General features: G+C 44.4%; 2 protein-coding genes across 3 annotated transcripts; one reads left to right on the top strand and one right to left on the bottom strand.

Moving 5' to 3' along the window:
- Positions 1 to 5,922: 5,922 nt before the first annotated feature.
- Positions 5,923 to 14,294, bottom strand: ldah (lipid droplet associated hydrolase). 2 transcript variants are annotated; one of them, XM_086275379.1, is made up of 7 exons: positions 14,115 to 14,294; positions 13,662 to 13,841; positions 12,870 to 13,004; positions 12,627 to 12,796; positions 11,636 to 11,876; positions 11,204 to 11,286; positions 5,923 to 10,817 (listed from the first exon to the last, which is right to left on the bottom strand). In XM_086275379.1, exons 2-7 carry the CDS (start codon positions 13,777 to 13,779, stop codon positions 10,578 to 10,580), a joined length of 987 nt encoding a protein of 328 aa, XP_086131505.1. In that variant the 5' UTR covers positions 13,780 to 13,841; positions 14,115 to 14,294; the 3' UTR covers positions 5,923 to 10,577. The 2 variants fall into 2 exon arrangements, with proteins under 2 accessions (XP_086131505.1, XP_086131504.1); XM_086275378.1 differs by having other exon boundaries at positions 13,662 to 14,292.
- gdf7 (growth differentiation factor 7) lies at positions 8,420 to 9,413 on the top strand. Its single transcript, XM_086275380.1, has one exon. It carries the CDS (start codon positions 8,543 to 8,545, stop codon positions 9,398 to 9,400), a length of 858 nt encoding a protein of 285 aa, XP_086131506.1. The 5' UTR covers positions 8,420 to 8,542; the 3' UTR covers positions 9,401 to 9,413.
- Positions 14,295 to 16,790: the final 2,496 nt, after the last annotated feature.

The following is a 16,790-nucleotide window of genomic DNA, read 5'->3' as shown; positions in this document are numbered from 1 at the left end:
ATATCTTTAAAACAGAAGCAGCACAAGCAAAAATTTTAGCAGCACAAACCAGCACAAACATAGCCAGTGTTGGGAAGGTTACTTTTAAAATGTATTCCATTACAGAATACAGAATACATGCCCCAAAATGTATTCTGTAACGTATTCCGTTACGTTACTCAATGACAGTAACGTATTCTGAATACTTTGGATTACTTAATATATTATCATGCTTTTTACAACAACGTGAATGTACTATTGCTGTGTGATTTATTACTATTACTGAAGGTCCGCGACTCCGAGCTGTAGTAAAGGGACCTCTGACTAATACGGCGGGGTCCCTGTCGGCTTGTAGCCGAAAACTAGCTCTACTTTGTTGTGTGGGTCAACTTTTCTTGCGAGAGACAGAGAGAGGCGTTGAAAGACTGCTCCAACGGAACTTATTGTTTTCGGAGGAAAACACGAACACGGTGTACAGTCGAGTCTTAATAGCTTACTTACAACTGGGCTCATCAGGCACTCTTCTTGGCTGAAGTGGTTATTATTATATTTACATGCTTCCAGCTCCTGTTTTTCCTCGATGACAACTCGTACCTTTCCACTCCCCTTTTTCTCCCTCCTCGCGCTCACAGACCCATAACGTGTATGGCAGTCCATTCTCCCTGCAACACGGACTACACTGCCCATGATGCTACATTCTTTAATAATAATAATAATAATAATGGATACTTTATTGATCCCCATGGGGAAATTACTTGTTTTTTCTCTGCATTTGACCCATTCACTCAGTGAAGCAGTGGGTAGCCCACTAAGCAGGCGCCCGGGGAGCAGTGTGTAGGGACGGTACCTTGCTCAGGGGTACCTCAGGGTAGCCGTTAAGTGGATTCGAACCGCTATGCTTGTAGCATTCTGCCTGTTAGCTTAGCACAACAACAACAACGAAAAGGCGCTCTCTCACCTAGGAAACACACAGTCGCAGAGAGAGAGAGAGCGTCGCCCTGTAACCATGGCAACCGTAACGCTGCTGCCTGGAACAACAGCACGTAGCTGTCAAACAAAACCCAAACAGTCCTGACCTGCGACAAAATGAAACAGGAAAGTACCGCAGTGTAATCCATTTATTTCAACAAAGCAACTGTACTCTGAATACCACCTGTTTAAACGGTAACTGTAACGGAATACAGTTACTCATATTTTGTATTTTAAATACGTAACGGCGGTACATGTATTCCGTTACTCCCCAACACTCATAGCTGGACTGGCCATCGGGCATACCGGGCATTTGCCCGGTGGGCCGTTGGTGATTTTTTGTTTTTATGGGCCGATGGATTTTTTTTTTTTTTAGGAAGGGTATATATAATGAAAGGTGTTGGATTGGCCAGTTGGTCATGATCGACTCTGGGCTGGACCAATTACAGCCGAGGAGGCCGGATGCACCCGCCCCCTTGTTTAGCAATCACGTGATTTTCGCGCATTGCATGCCGGGAACTCGTGGCAAAACAATCAAAGTACCGCATCAAATGCAAGCATTTGCAGCACCGCAAAACGTTCATTCTCCGGTTCCAATACCTTCTTGTTTTTTCTTTGCCCCCCAAAAAGGTATGTACAAAACGAAGGAGAACAATGCCGGTCCGTACAAAGACAGACTCGATGAAAAGACAAAGAAAAGATACGAGGAAAAAATCAAAGGAGTGAAAGGGTCAGACCCTTACGAGCACACAGAGTGGACAAAAGACGTTAGCGTGCTGCCCAACTTTCACCACGCTCAGATTTATAATTATACGGTTCTTGGAGTGAGTGCATACACTCATGAAGTTTTTAGAAACTTCAGGTCACTGGTCTTACTTCGGAAACATGGCTTAAAAAATTTCTCTTCAACGACGTAATCCGATAAAAAAAAAAAGATCTCTTTACCCGTCGGCTTCCCGTGGCTGTCATGCAACCGGCTATTGCAGTTAATAATACAACAGCTTCTTGACATTTTTTGGGTTTCTTTTTATCGCTGTGTAACTGAGTTCAATTGAAAGCCTGCGTGCGCTAGTACCTCTTGCCACAAGTTCCCAGAATCCTTTGCGGTTTTACCCCTGAATGACGTCACATTTTCAATCTTTATCCTGGTGGGCCGGTCTCTAGTCAAAATGCCCGGGCCGATTTTTTGTCCCAGTCCAGCCTTGCCAACACTGAACGTAGCACAGTTGATTGACACCCCTTTTGTTTGATTTAATTAATGTGGGGGTGCTGGTTGACCTCTGATGACCTCTAGAAATTTTTATTAATATCTTTAAAATGATAGTAGCACAAACGAAAATTTTTGCAGCACAAACCAGCACAAACGTAGCACAAACGTTTGATACCACTTTTGTTGGATTTGAAGAAGGTGGGGGGGCCAACTTCACTCACATGACGACATGACAGCTCCCCAAAAATGAAGCCAAAACGTCTCTATCGCCCCCTGGTGTCTGGCTGCAGTATAGGTCATAAACCCCGCCTCCTCCATGGTAGCGGATGGGACCGGGGTCAGACTAAACTAAAAAAAAAAAAAAGTAAAATTTATTCTCCTTAGATAATTTTTTTCCAAAGATTCTTTCTTTTGTTTTCAATAGTTCTCATTACGCTGATTTATGTTCAAGGGGTCTCCTCTTCCATAAGTTTGATTCTAACTCCTACCGCGGTGATGTTAAATTGGGGTGAAACGTCATCATAAGACCTTTAACCGGCAGCTGCAGTCACGGAGAAACTTGCGTATCTCTGTTCGGGAATAGCAGATAGAGCGTAGGCTCTGAGAGGAGGGCCAGCGTTTACGCTACGAAAACACGACAGAGTGTTTTAACCTGACAGCCTGAGGTGTTCTTCAGTAAACTGGACTACCCGACTGAAGGACCCGAGGCCCTGCTGCACTTTTTCGGTAAGTTAAACGTGTTTGTAAGCTAATTCGTAACTACTAGTGATGGGCAGATGAAGCACTGAAGCTTTTCATCCAATTGGTTCACCCCAGCACAAAGCGTCTTGAAGCTTCATTTGCTCTAGTAGGACACCTACTGGACGTAAAAATATTAGTTGGCAAGAATTTGAAGTGTGGCCTTTTGCACACAGCCTGTAAATGTCAACAACAAAAGGAGTGTGTAAAACATTTATATTGTAATGATGCAGTATACTGTGTATATTTATACTGGCAGTATGGAAAATGATTATTTGGAAATGCTTAAAATGGAAATGATCATTTACTGTGAGGTGAGGTGTGGTTGGGGTGTGGACAGTGGTTGTGCTTTTGTAACGTTGAGGTATGGACAGCTACACACTGAGGCCTCAGTCCTGCCTGTTCACATTTTATTCTGTAAAAACTAAAAAATTTTATGACCTTTTTAGTGGGGAGAACATAGCTAGGATTTAATAATTTAACAAATCTTTTACATCCTTTGTCCTCCACAATGCTAAATGGCTGGGAGTCCTCAATCACCATGCTAACCAGGTCTTCATCTATTGGAGATTGTTCTCCTGAGGAAAGACAATAAAGACAAAGCACAAATATAAATATCACACACGTAACTTATTACAGCTGTATAATATTGTTATATCATTTAGTAACATTACTGCATGCTATATTATCATGGCATTTGATGGCTCACCTAAGCATGGATGAGGTGTTGCTGTTATATCCCAGCTCCCTGGCACATAGCAAACACTTCACCTTGTACAAAAGTAAAGCTGCTTAACATAAATTGTATTGCACCATCAGTATTATGAAAATACATCTTCTGTAGAAATTTACATAGCTTGTTGGGAGGAATAAAATCAAAATGTTCCCACACAGGGGAGGACATCCTCTTCTTAGCTGGCTCCATTCTCTCCTAACTTTCTCTCCTCACTCTCATAAACCTCCAAACTGTCTCCAAACTCTCACTAACCGCAACTCTCCATCAAACACCCACATTTTGACTGAAGTCTGAGGGGTTTGTATCGCTGTCATAGCTCGCGGCAAAGTTCGAACCACTTCGTGAACCAGTCACGTGGTACAGCCGGGCAGCGAGGCTTCGGACGTCATCATTTTCAGCTCCTCCCATAAATGAAGCAAGTCTCGATACGCGCATCGCGGAAACGCCCCCTCCATTACTCGACACAAGCTTCGAAGCCTCGATACAGAAGAACGTCACATCACTAGTAACTACTAGAGATGGACCGATCCGATATTACGTATCGGTATCGGTCCGATACTGACCTAAATTACTGGATCGGATATCGGAGAAAAATAAAAAATGTAATCCGATCCATTAAATATCACGAAAGCACCTCACAAAACTTGTAACTCACCTCAGAACGTTAGCATGTCGGAGCAGTATGCATCACGTGATAGAGCGGCTGTGGCATGCGGGACCTGTCGATGGTCTGGATAGCATTTGGAGCTTCGCTAGCAACCCGGCATTTCATCTCCGACAAAGTTATTCCCGAGAGAAGTAAAGCAAGTGAGTAAGTCCATCTCTGAATGTTTGTAAAGCATTCCTGCATTAAGCTTAACAAACGATATATGGAGCGACTGCCTCTTCTTGCTGCTACTTCAATCATGAAACTGCTTAATGATCAGCTGATCGGCTTTTCTGTAGCGAGTCCGTCTCTCTGGTTTGCTTTTGGCCCACTTTGCACCAGAAAGAGGAAACCACGTTTAAGCTTGATCAGCTGTTGTTAGAATGTATTTAATATTACTTTCTACTCGAGGATCTTTTTCTACGTAGCTGACGGCTGGTAACTGTGCAGGGGCGGATCTAGCAAAGTTTAGCCAGGGGGGCCGATAGGGCATGAACAGGGAAAAGGGGGCACAAAGACATATTTTTCTTTCTTATTCTCATTTAAAATGTCGAGCTTTTAATAAATAATTATCTGACACCCAAAGTTTTAATTTGATGTAAAATGAATAGAAGTCCATTACTGTATATAGTAACTATTAAGTCTAATATATATACCCTAGTAAGCTATAGTACTTTTTCCTTTGGGAAGGTACCATCTGTGCAGTCTGCAATTTTGTTGAAGAAAGATGTTGAATCTATTTAATATTTCTTGAAAAATAATTGATTTCTGTGCATTTTTTTTCACACTGCATCAAATTAAGGTTGATTACGTCGATTAAGCATCATGAGGTGGAGCGTGAGGGGTGGTTCCCTATTTTTTATTTATTTATTTTTGTTGTTGCTGGGAGTTGGAACCCTATTAGTTAGGTTGCTTAATATTTATGCTAAGTACTCTTTAAAATACCAGAATAGGGAGGATGGTGTAGGTTTAAGTTTATTAGATTGATCAGTATTGCTGAACTATGAAATATTTTTTTTGCATACAGGTATAACAGAATAGCTTTAGTGTAGTTGTTGTTTTAAACTTGAGTATGAACTTATACAAAATGCAGCAAGATATTTAAAAAAACAGTTTTGTTGATTAAAACACACTATATCGGATTCATATCGGTATCGGCAGATATCCAAATTTATGATATCGGAATCGGTATCGGACATAAAAAAGTGGTATCGTGCCATCTCTAGTAACTACCGTCCTTAGCTCGGTCCTGAGACCTAGCTAGCTAAGATGAGAACTCGGCTGTCAGGGTTCGTTTAGCTAATCTGTGCAGGTGAATGAATTTACTAAATAAATCAAGAGAAACGCGCCGGGCTGCTCAGTCACTAATTACTGTTACTGTACTTTTATTACAAGTATTATACTGTAAAAACAACAGGCCGCATCCTGCTGCAGCTCCTGTGCAGAGCTGAATATTAAAGATGTGCAAACAACAGTATGTTTTCAGTCTCTTGCCACATCTGTAAAGACAGTAACATTTATTTAAAAGCTTGTACTTCAGTAACTCATTAATCAGGAAGTACGGATTAAAGTACTGTAGTGTACTATGATACTGAAAAAAATGTAAGAGAACAACTTCAGATCCTGAGTGTGTGAGGACAGAAGAATCAGCTTTATTTCAATTTTGAGGGATAAAATTTATATCTGAGTTTGATGGTTCTGTTCTCTTTGTGATTACAGGAGCTGCCCTCAGATTAACTGCAAAATGAACTGATGAAAACCGTACAAAGGTTAACGTACCACATGTGCTGCAATGAAAGCTGCAGCTGTTTTATGAAAACAGTGCTTATTGCAATCAATTCAATTTTCAAAATTATTATTGTTCATCACAAAAATTATACAAATTCTTATCTTTGAACTAACCAAATCTGGAATTACAAAAGAAAAAAAACTTTACTCAACGCAGGATTTGAGTCGCATCTTGTGTTAATTTTGCAAAGAAATCATAATACCTGACAACTTCCCATGCGCCACTCCCAACACTCACATCACTGATGGCGACTGAAACCAGCCCTCAGTCATTATGCAAATATACTGTTTATAAGATTGGGGAAACCTGCAGTCAGCTGAGACTGAAGAAGTCACCTGGATAAGTGACGAAACGTTTCTCCCACTGAAAACGCTACGTCCAGATGAACAGAATCAACTTTTGGGGATTTAGTTACCTGGATGACTGAGAATGCATCAAGACATTTAATTTAGTTCTGTCTGTTATTGTCCTTATCATCCTGGAGCAATTGTAACCACATCATTTTTTCAGGGATTAATAAAGTATTCTGATTTTGATCCAGGAGCTTTACTGACTTGATACAACGTTTTTATTTTTTTATTTTTTTTTGAGCAGTACATTCATGTAAAGATATATTTTGTAATGTATTCATGTTTTGTGTTGTATCATGAAAGTTAGAAATAATAATAATAAAATAATAACGATTTAAAATAATTTTAAATTGTGAAATATTTGTAATTACTGTACATATGACGAGTGCAGTGTATTGAAAAGGCAGGGTTAATAAGATACAATGTATAAAACTACATTCCAAAGTGAGTCTGTGTTGATCAACAAAACCTAGGATTCAAACATTCAGAATGCATTCTTTATAAATTAGGAAAAAGTCTGATGCTCACAGTGAAGGCGTTGGTGGCTCTGCATGGCTGTAGGTTCGAGTTACATGTTAAACCAAAGGAGGGTTTTTCTTCTGAAATGCTTAGATCCAGCTGAGTGTTAGACAATCAATGCCGGGAGCACTGAAGCTGGTTTTGAGGCATAAAATGGAACTTCTTTTGAAAACACCTTGTAGTCATTTTTCCTTTAATGTGACACATGTCTATTAATCTACAAAGCTGGCAGGGGGCACTGTCTACCTGTACACCTGCATGCAGGTACACAGACGATCTACATGAAGATGATCCTCTGAATGAAAGTCAGAGGGGATTTTTCTCAGTCTCACCCCCACCTGAAGCTCTTCATTTAACTTGAGGACAGCACCTCAGATGGACCGACCCGTGTTGTTTCAGCTCTGCTTTGCTTTCTGGGTCGGGATAGAGTGGACCGGAGCGTTGCAGTCCAGTTCGCAGTGGGGCGCGAACACGAGCATGATGAGGAGAGATCGGTCAGTTAACGGCTCGGTGGTCCTCCACGACTACATGGTGTTTTTATACCAAACATTGTCCAAACCTCAAAGCAGAGACTTTGATGTTTCAGACGGAGCAGGAGCTGCTAACACAGTTACAAGTTTTGTGGACCAAGGACAAGGTTTGACACCAATTTAATTCACTTTCCCTCAAAATCCTGCCTAAAAAACTGAATGTTCTAGTTTTATTACATCTATATTTGGTGTTATTCTGTTTTAAACAACCATATTTCCATTGTTGACACAGATTACTAAATGTATCACTGATTTTTAAAGTTAGTAAAGAATTTAAAGTTAGTAGAAGTGATTATTTATGCGGGTTTTTGCTATGTTGTGACCATCAGAAGGTCTCATCTCCAAGTTTACAGTTTTCATTGCCATTCACTCGCTGGGCTCTCGTCCTCATTTTCGGTTTGACAGCGTTTCAGTAGACAAAGGTGAACGGCTTAGACATGAACTGAGCTGTGGTTTGGGGAAAGCTCTGCTTTGCTTTCTGATTCTACACAAAAGCAAGAACGAACAGCTTGTAGAACGGGGGGTGGGGGTGTCGGTCACATATAGATAAGGGCCAGAAGGGGCGTGTTTGGAGGCGTGGTTCCGCTCCTGAAAATTTGATAATTTATCTCAAATTATCTAAATCCTCCCCTAAGTCAGCCTGAAAAACTTTTAATAGATTTGAAATCCATGAATGAATCCACCTACACCAACACATCAGCTTTATCATTTCAGCAGCATTTTAGTGCATTTCTTTCTCAACTTCCTGTTTTTGTTAAACGGGTTTAACAACAGGAATGACATTTGTAAATATCATTCCTGTTTAACATCACCCAGTTCCCTTTATGATGTTTATCACTGACTTTGATGAATGCCATAAAGACTTAGAGGTGACATCCTATGAAGAGCCAAAGAGCTGTATTGAAGACTGAGGCTTGAGTCCCACATGTGACCAAAGACCAGTGTTGGGTCAGGTTTCAGACCTGCACATAAAGTTACATGCTGCGTGCTCTACCTTTACTTTCCTCCTATCCACAGATCCTCCATCATGGGAGAGCGGCCAGCGTTACGTCTTCGACTTATCCAGCCTGGCCAGGATGGAAGAGCTGGTGGAGGCCGAGCTGAGAATCCTCAGGAAGCCTCTGGCAGACCTTCGACCCACCCTAACAAGCGGAGGAAACCTTTACGACATCCGCCTGTACTCCTGCTCTTCGGAGAGACAGTTGCTGGACTCCAGAACTGTCGAGGTTTTGGGTGGTGGTCTTCCCAGGTGGGAGGTGTTTGACGTGTGGTCTGGCATGAAGGCCCATCTGAGGAATCCTTTGGAGCCACAGCAGGCCTGCTTCCATCTCCTGGCCTTCTCTGAACTGACCAACAAGGTGGCTGACCCGCTGGTCCTGGGGCTGGGTCGCACCCCTTGCCCAACCCAGGAGAAAGCTTTGCTGGTGGCTTTCTGGCATACCAACACTGCCGACAGTCTTTTCGGAGAGGTGACGCACAGGATGAAGAGCGAGGGCGGAGGATTTAGCCTCCCGAAGCCTCCGAAACTTATTCCAAAACACGTAAAGAAGAACCGCCGGCATCGACAGAGAGCTCTGTCCAAACGATCCTTCGGTGGGGCAGCGAGAGGAGGCAGGAGGAGCCGCTGCAGCCGGAAACCGCTGCACGTGAACTTCAGAGACCTGGGCTGGGACGACTGGATCATCGCCCCTTTGGACTATGAGGCGCGCCGCTGCGACGGCGTGTGCGACTTCCCGCTGCGTGCCCACCTGGAGCCCACCAACCACGCTGTGATCCAGACCCTGATGAACTCCATGGACCCTGATCTCAGCCCACCCAGCTGCTGCGTCCCCTCCAGTCTCAGCCCCATCAGCATCCTCTACATAGACTCAGCCGGCAGCGTGGTCTACAAGCAGTACGAGAACATGGTGGTGGAGAGCTGTGGGTGCCGGTAGCACACGCACAAACACAGGGCTCACCTCGTGTACTGGTCTAAGATTAGAGCAACACCTGCAATGTTTGTGTTTTTGCTCTGGTCTTTGTGGCCAATCACGGCAGAACAAGCTGAAAATACGCCTCTGATAGATGACGATGCTTCGCCATCTGAAGTCGTGTTATCAAGTTATTTCTGCTCCATTTGCATATTTGTAACTCTCACTTCCTGCATTCAGATTTTTCTCACCATGAACCAAGAAGCAAAGCTTTAGTCTCACAGATGCCCGTCACCTCATTACATCTGACACCACATCTGGAATATTAGTTTGTGTTTATTGTTAGTTTACTGAACTCAGCACCAGCCATTCAGTCTATAACCATGAACCTGCCCTCACACAGCCACTTTTTACTGACTGAGAAATTAATAAATGGTTTTGATGCAACTGCTTCAGTTTGTGTTTTTATTCATACCGACCGGTGTTCAGTTCCAGCTGCATTAACATCACGTGATCTTCACCGTGAAGGACGTGCAGCCACAGCTATCTGCACGGTGATGAGCGCACGCCTTCATGTGCTCACCTGTAAAGTGGCCCGGTAGATACTGGTGCTCGGGAACTTTTCCAAGATTTTTAAGCTGGGAGGTATCGAGGACCCGTCGAGGTCGACCAGCGAGGAAATCGGAAAGATTGAAAAGAGAAATAAAATCTGCTCCGAGAACACAGAGCGAGGCTTTCACTGCTTCATGCTGCGACACACTTACAGGAGCCTGAAGTGGGATTAACTTTATCTTCAGACCTAACCTGAAGCAGTAACACGGCCTGTTGTAATCTGTGTGTTTAATAAATTAAGTTTTCATTTATTCCCACAATTATAAACAACAGTTAATATTACAGCAGTTATTTCACATGCATTAAAAATACTGTTCCTCACATCTGCGGCTTCATCTGGACTTCTTTGAAATTTCACTGTAAATTTTCTAAACTTTAATAAATGTTTGGTCTCTATGATGAGCGCCCTCATGCCATTGTTGTACATTTTTATGTGATTAGCCAGGATATAAGAGTTGGAAGCATGTGGCCCCTGAAGGCTGATGCTGTGTTTAGTGTTTTCACTGAGCACAAACTTGTACAGCTTCCACGCCTGCACATCTTATTACACAAAGACAACGTGAACCTCTGGTTCGGCTCTGTGGTCTCGTTACAAACGTCCAGCTGAGGCACTGAATGAAGTGTTTTGGTCACCGGGAACTCGGCTCCGTAAATCTTCACGGATCCATTCAAACACCATTTCGGCGACTTCTCGTCCGGCGTCCAGCACGAAGGCGTGACGGAAGCCGTTTTCACACAGCTTGAAGTCGCCGAGCGGAAAGTCCCGCTTGATGTCGTGATAATAGTGCACCGGGCACCAGTGGTCGGTCGCTCCGTAATAAAATATCAGCTGAAAGCACAGATAGACAGACAGACAGAGAGAAAAGGGGAAACGTGGTTTTAGAGGGTGTGATCAAAGCAGCGCTCCATGAGCTGATCGCCAGCCTGCAGCCAGCAGAGGGCCGATCGGCTCAGCGCAACCAGGGGAACAACAGGTTTGACCTTTGACCCTCAGAGTCAGACTGCCGACGCCGAGCTCTGCCATAACATCTGACAGAAGCGCTGGGAGCGGCGTCAGGTCATGAGGTCGGTAAAGTGTCCAAAGTGTACAGAACAGAGCAGTAAGTGAAGCGTGAGCAATCAGAAGTGCTGTCTTTAATAAAAAGGCGACATCACCTGCACGGGTATCTGGCTTACATTTTCATTCGCTCCTCTTGTAGGCGGGGCTTTTCTTACCTTGTCGAGATGTTTCCCGATAGTCGTGTCATCTCTTTTTAGAACTTTCCTCATTTCCTGCCCGCCCAGGTACATGGCATTGGCTGCACGTGGAAACAAACCACAGAGGTTAAAGCTGGTCCGGCTCTCGCTGCAAACTCAACATTTCAAACCTCGGCTGTTAAATCTGAACCGCTGCCAGCCTGCTGGGGGAATTCCCATCATGCACTGAGCTCTTTCACTCCCAGTATATTAATATACAGCCACTGCATGTTGTAAATGTAACCCCCCCCCTCCACCTTTCTGCAGGCACCTCTGGTGCTGACAGGGTTTCTCTCCATAATTCTGTCTCTGTGTTATCACATAAAAGCTTCTTATCAAAGACAAATGTCTGCAGTCTGAAAAGCATCTGCCCTCGCTGCATATCTCACAGAAGAACGAAGCATGGCCGACCTGCAGAGTCTCCACTGAGCAGACCCAGGGTGGGCTGCACCACAGTGAGGTCCAGAGAGCGGATTCCCCCCAGCATCAGTCTGATGAGGCCGACTTTGAGCCTGTCGGGCAGCAGCGAGAGCAGGAAGAGGGGCAGGTAGACCACGTAACGCATGTGACACAGCACGGGGGTCATGACCTTCCCCTGAGGGCTCTGAGCCATGCGCTCGATGGTGGGAAACAGCAGCAGCGCCTTCAGGACCTGCATTAAAAACAGAGAGGAGACAGAAGGTTTCAGACAGACAACAGAAAGCTCCGAGACAGGAAGCTGCAAACTGCGGAAACTCCCGGATTAGAGGCAGGGGGATTTTCATGTCATTTAATCCGTTTCCTGAAAAAGTGATGGGAGGGAAGTGAAGGGAGGGCTCAGTGCCCTCAGCCAGGATCTCGCCGGGCGCCATCCGAGCTGGTCATGCGCTCCAAAGACAGAGTTTGTGATTCCAACAAACCCCCACAGAGCGCTCCGCGGTGTAGCAGGTACGCATTCACCTAACAAAGGCTAACAAACCGTTTGATCCTAGGAGGAGAGAAAAGAAGGGCGTGCCAAATCAAACATGTGGCACTCCCGCTGTGAACGACAGCAGCAGGCTAAGGATGAAATAAGCGACAATAAAAACATAAAGAGTCTCCGTTTCTGAACGACAGAAACCTCAGAGCGGCCGTCGTATTCCGGGATTAAACGATCCCAATAAGTAAAAACTCATTTGGCTTGTTTTTAGTTTCGTTCTCACACAGAGCCTCCGTCCTGCTGATCATGTGATCAGGCTGAGACGACCACGCTGCGCACGGTCATGTCTGAGCTCCGGAGCCTTCCCTACGTCCACCGTCCACTGTCCCTGCATGCTTCACTGTTTGGGTGGAGGCGTGTTGGTGCGTGCTGTAGGCTGTGTGTTTTTGTGGATCGAGGCCGATTTGTGGTTTCTCCTCAGACCGGAGAACTGCGATGACTCACCTTCCTCTCAGGATTTCTCTTCATCATCTCCAGAATGATGTAGCAGCCGATGGAGTGACCAATCAGGACCAGGCTGGTTTCTCTGGGAACGTGATTCCTGAGGAAAGCCAGCTTATGTTCGACCTGCCCGTCCAGACCAAACACGTCGTCCTCCGCCGCTGAGGCGCCGTCTGCAATCGGAATAGAAATGTCAGAACACCCGAACAAGCTGCTCCTCTCTCCTGTGAGCAGAGCCGTGCGTACCTTCGATCATGTCCATGGAGGCCGGAGGAGCGCAGTGGCCGGCGTGGCTTACGGCCCACACCGGGTGCTGGTAGCCACACCTGCTGTGGAGCGTCTGCATGAAGGTCCTGTAGAAGCCCACCACACCTGGGTTACCTGTGACAGACAGCACGAGGTCAGCGAGGCCTGTGGTAACCATGGTAACCGCAAACCTGATCCAGAGCACGTCACAGTCCAAATCAGAGGACTGCCCTGTACTACAGTAATACTGCAGCTGTACTACAGTAATACTGCATTTGTACTACAGTAATACTGCAGCTGTACTACAGCAATACTGCAGCTGTACTACAGTAATACTGCATCTGTACTACAGTAATACTGCATTTGTACTACAGTAATACTGCATTTGTACTACAGTAATACTGCAGCTGTACTACAGCAATACTGCAGCTGTACTACAGTAATACTGCATCTGTACTACAGCAATACTGCAGCTGTACGACAGTAATACTGCAGCTGTACTACAGTAATACTGCATCTGTACTACAGTAATACTGCATTTGTACTACAGTAATACTGCATTTGTACTACAGTAATACTGCATCTGTACTACAGCAATACTGCAGCTGTACGACAGTAATACTGCAGCTGTACTACAGCAATACTGCATCTGTACGACAGTATTACTGTGCTGTACTGCAGTATTCCTTCAGTACAGGGTATGTCCTGATGTTTGAACTCCTGAGCACAGCTTCCTCCGGAAGTATGAAACACAACAGGTGCTGCTGAGCTGTGGATGTGGGCGGGGCTCACCTGGGATGATGAGGAAGAGCACCTTGTGTGCAGAGGTTAGGGGGCAGGATCCAAACCTGAGCAGCTCCGTGGCGGCTCCGCAGCAGTAGAAGAAGTCTGTGTGTGGTGGGTCCATCATCAGCCCCGAGGAGAGACACGCAGGTGTATCACAGGTGTATCAGCAGGTCCAAAGGTTCCAGTCTGATCAAAGGTTCAGACTGAGCTTCACATTCACAGCTGCAGGTGTTCACGCTGCAGGTTTCAGCTGGTCACGTGTCTCACTAACAGCTGATCTGAGATCTGAAAATAAGCTTTAACTGACCTGAAAACCCAATAACTAACTAACCACTAACTAACTATCTATCTAACTAACCAACCACCGTTAACCGCTAACAGACTGCAAACTAAACCGTTCACAGGCTGACGTCACACCGGAAGCTGATACTATGACACGCTGTAAATAAAACTGTTTACCTGTCAGAACAATTACGAATAAGTACTACGATATCCTCTCCATGCAGGTGCTGCTCGCTTTCAACCGCTTCCTGCTTCGCACTGCTGCACGCTGATTGGCCAGTTGCAACGCAGCTTCTTCTTTTTATTGGCCGGTTCAGTTTCCAGCTCATTACCGCCCCCACGGGCCCGGAGTGTAACTACACCCGCTGTTAACTTGAACGTACCAAATGACAATTAAAATGGTAAATGGCCTGTATTTATATAGCGCTTTACTTATCCAGTCATCCACCCATTCACACACACATTCACACACTGGTGATGGCAAGCTACATTGTTGCCACAGCCACCCTGGGGCGCACTGACAGAGGCGAGGCTGCCGGACACTGGCACCACCGGGCCCTCTGACCACCACCAGTAGGCAACGGGTGAAGTGTCTTGCCCAAGGACACAACGACCGAGACTGTCTAAGCCGGGGCTCGAACCAGCAACCTTCCGATTACAAGGCGAACTCCCAACTCTTGAGCCACAATCGTCAAAATAGAATTATTATTTTATTTTGTTCATTGTTAGTCTTTAAAAAAGATTTTATCCGTTATTTTTATTTTCCTCAGTTTATTATGTAACGAGATTTACCTTTTTGTTTGTCATACTGTGTATTTCAGTTTTTATAAGTCATATTTATCGTCTTGGCTTCTGTAACATATTTATATTCATCCCAGACTTTCAGATGAACATGAAGATAAATATCTCATCTTTAAATTCACATTAAATTGCATAAATGATAGAAATGACTGGCATTAATTTCAAATAAATACAACATGCATGTGCTGAAGTGAATTCGTCCTTTTTTTATGATAATAATAAGAAAAATGCAACTTTGCAATTTTCCTCTCTGCCATTCATTTTTGCAATTTATCTCATTTTTGCACATTTTAATATAAAGAAAAACTTTGTGAATGATTGTAAATAAAATTACACAAATTTGGGGGGATTGTTTCAGTTGCATCCAGACTGAAACTCTAACTTATTAAACCTGCGCCCTCTTTTTATTAAACATGTTGTCAGCAAAAACGAAATAAACAAAAAAATAATCAGTCCTTAGTTTTTATCAGCTGATTTAACATCACAAAATGATGTACATTCATTTGTGTGAAGTGTTTAATATTAAAGCCAGTCACTTTCACAGAGGCCCTCAGCAGACATCTGTGTTGGCAACACGTTGGTGTGAATGTGATAATAATAGTGATCCACACACTGAGCTCGTGTGGCTGTCGTCACACACGAAGTGCTTTCAGTTTTATCCCGGTTATTTTAGTTTCATCCTGAGCTCATTCTTACACCCTCAGAGCCCAGCACGGCCCAGACAGATGTGAAGGGTTTGTTCTTTGCTTTGGTCTGCTGGTCTGGGCCCAGGTTTGAGTTTTTGGGTTTAAGGGTCTTGTTTTTCATTTTTATATCTTCAAGTTACTTTAACCTTTTGCATTGTTTGATTTTGGATTCTCCTCGTTCAGTTGCTTCTGTCTCCCCGTTGTATTTTGGTGGTTGCTGTTCTGTGTCTGTCTTCAGTTTAACTTTCTCCTGAGTCATTATTAGTTATCCTCAGCTGTGCTCCAACCTGCTGCCTCTCCCTCGTTATCCCTCATACATAATGTCATGGCTGTGTGTCTCGTTGTCTTCCTAAAATTCCCGGTGTTTGGATTTCCTGCGAGGGCTCAGCATTAAATGTTTGCTTCCTGAGTCCACGGTCTGCTTGCTGCACGGCCGGTCACTGGTTACACACATAATATCCCAATAATCAATCACAGGTCTGGTACAGGTGTGTCACAGGTGGCCTCCCCCTGTATCTGTGTGTTGTTAAAAATGACACGTTCTCTCTGTGGCTGCCTGGCTTCCTCCCACACTCCACACACAAAGATGTGAGTGAGACTGGTTGTGTGTCCCTCTGTGTGCGACCCTGAGGAGGACGAGTGATGAAGAACAGAGAAGATAAAGTAATGAAGGCAGCAGCGTGAGGTCCATTGTTCTAACGTGAGGAGCAGATGAACTGACAAAGATTCACATCGTATCAGGTGTCTTTGTTTTGTCTGAGCTCAGTCATGGCAGCGCGCACACACGCATGCACACACACTCACACACGCATGCACACACACACACACACACTCACACACGCATCCACACACACTCACACACGCATGCACACACACGGACACACAGACATCTGATATTGTATAAGAGCATCTCCCCGTGTTTTACTTCATGCAGATGTGTGGTTTCCCCTCGCAGTGACTCATGATGATGATGATGTGGTAAAACTTGTCATTTCCTCCTAAAACTTTCACATTGTTTTTATGCTAACGACGCCGTGAGGCTCAAACATGGTGACTTAGGTATGGACCTCCTGTGTGAAGAAAATTACACATCTGGATCCTTTTACACCGACTCACGACACATTAATAAAGAAAGATAATAACTCCTCTCCTCTGAGAGGAGTTATTATCATCTACAATAACAGTGCACCATCATCATCGTCACCATCATCACCACAGGAGGTCATGGAGAGGTCGGTGTTTTGGAGCAGACCTTTTAAAATAAGACTGAACAGTTCCTCTGTCACAGCAGCCAAAGCACAAAACAGGACGGACACAAACTATTCTCCTTATTTCATAAAAACTAATAATACAAATCTGAACCTGT

This window comes from Aulonocara sp. 'chitande type north' Nkhata Bay, linkage group LG19, assembly GCF_057382095.1.
Source record: "Aulonocara sp. 'chitande type north' Nkhata Bay isolate Kocher_YH1m ecotype deep benthic linkage group LG19, A_spYH_male_GT1.1, whole genome shotgun sequence".
Classification (NCBI taxonomy): Eukaryota; Metazoa; Chordata; class Actinopteri; order Cichliformes; family Cichlidae; genus Aulonocara; species Aulonocara sp. 'chitande type north' Nkhata Bay.
The sequence above is the reverse complement of the archived record's forward strand: the minus strand, read 5'-3'. Positions and strand labels throughout refer to the sequence as shown.

What these genes read in the sequence shown, in the direction of transcription:
- gdf7 (XM_086275380.1), top strand. Translation starts at nt 8,543, where the DNA reads ATGGAAGAGCTGGTGGAGGCCGAGCTGAGAATCCTCAGGAAGCCTCTG.
- ldah (XM_086275379.1), bottom strand. Translation starts at nt 13,779, where the DNA reads ATGATGGACCCACCACACACAGACTTCTTCTACTGCTGCGGAGCCGCC. An exon ending in GCTCTTCCTCATCATCCCAG is followed by an intron (nt 13,005 to 13,661) that starts GTGAGCCCCGCC and finishes TGTCTGTCACAG; the next exon opens with GTAACCCAGGTGTGGTGGGC. An exon ending in TCGGGAAACATCTCGACAAG is followed by an intron (nt 10,818 to 11,203) that starts GTAAGAAAAGCC and finishes CTGTGCTTTCAG; the next exon opens with CTGATATTTTATTACGGAGC.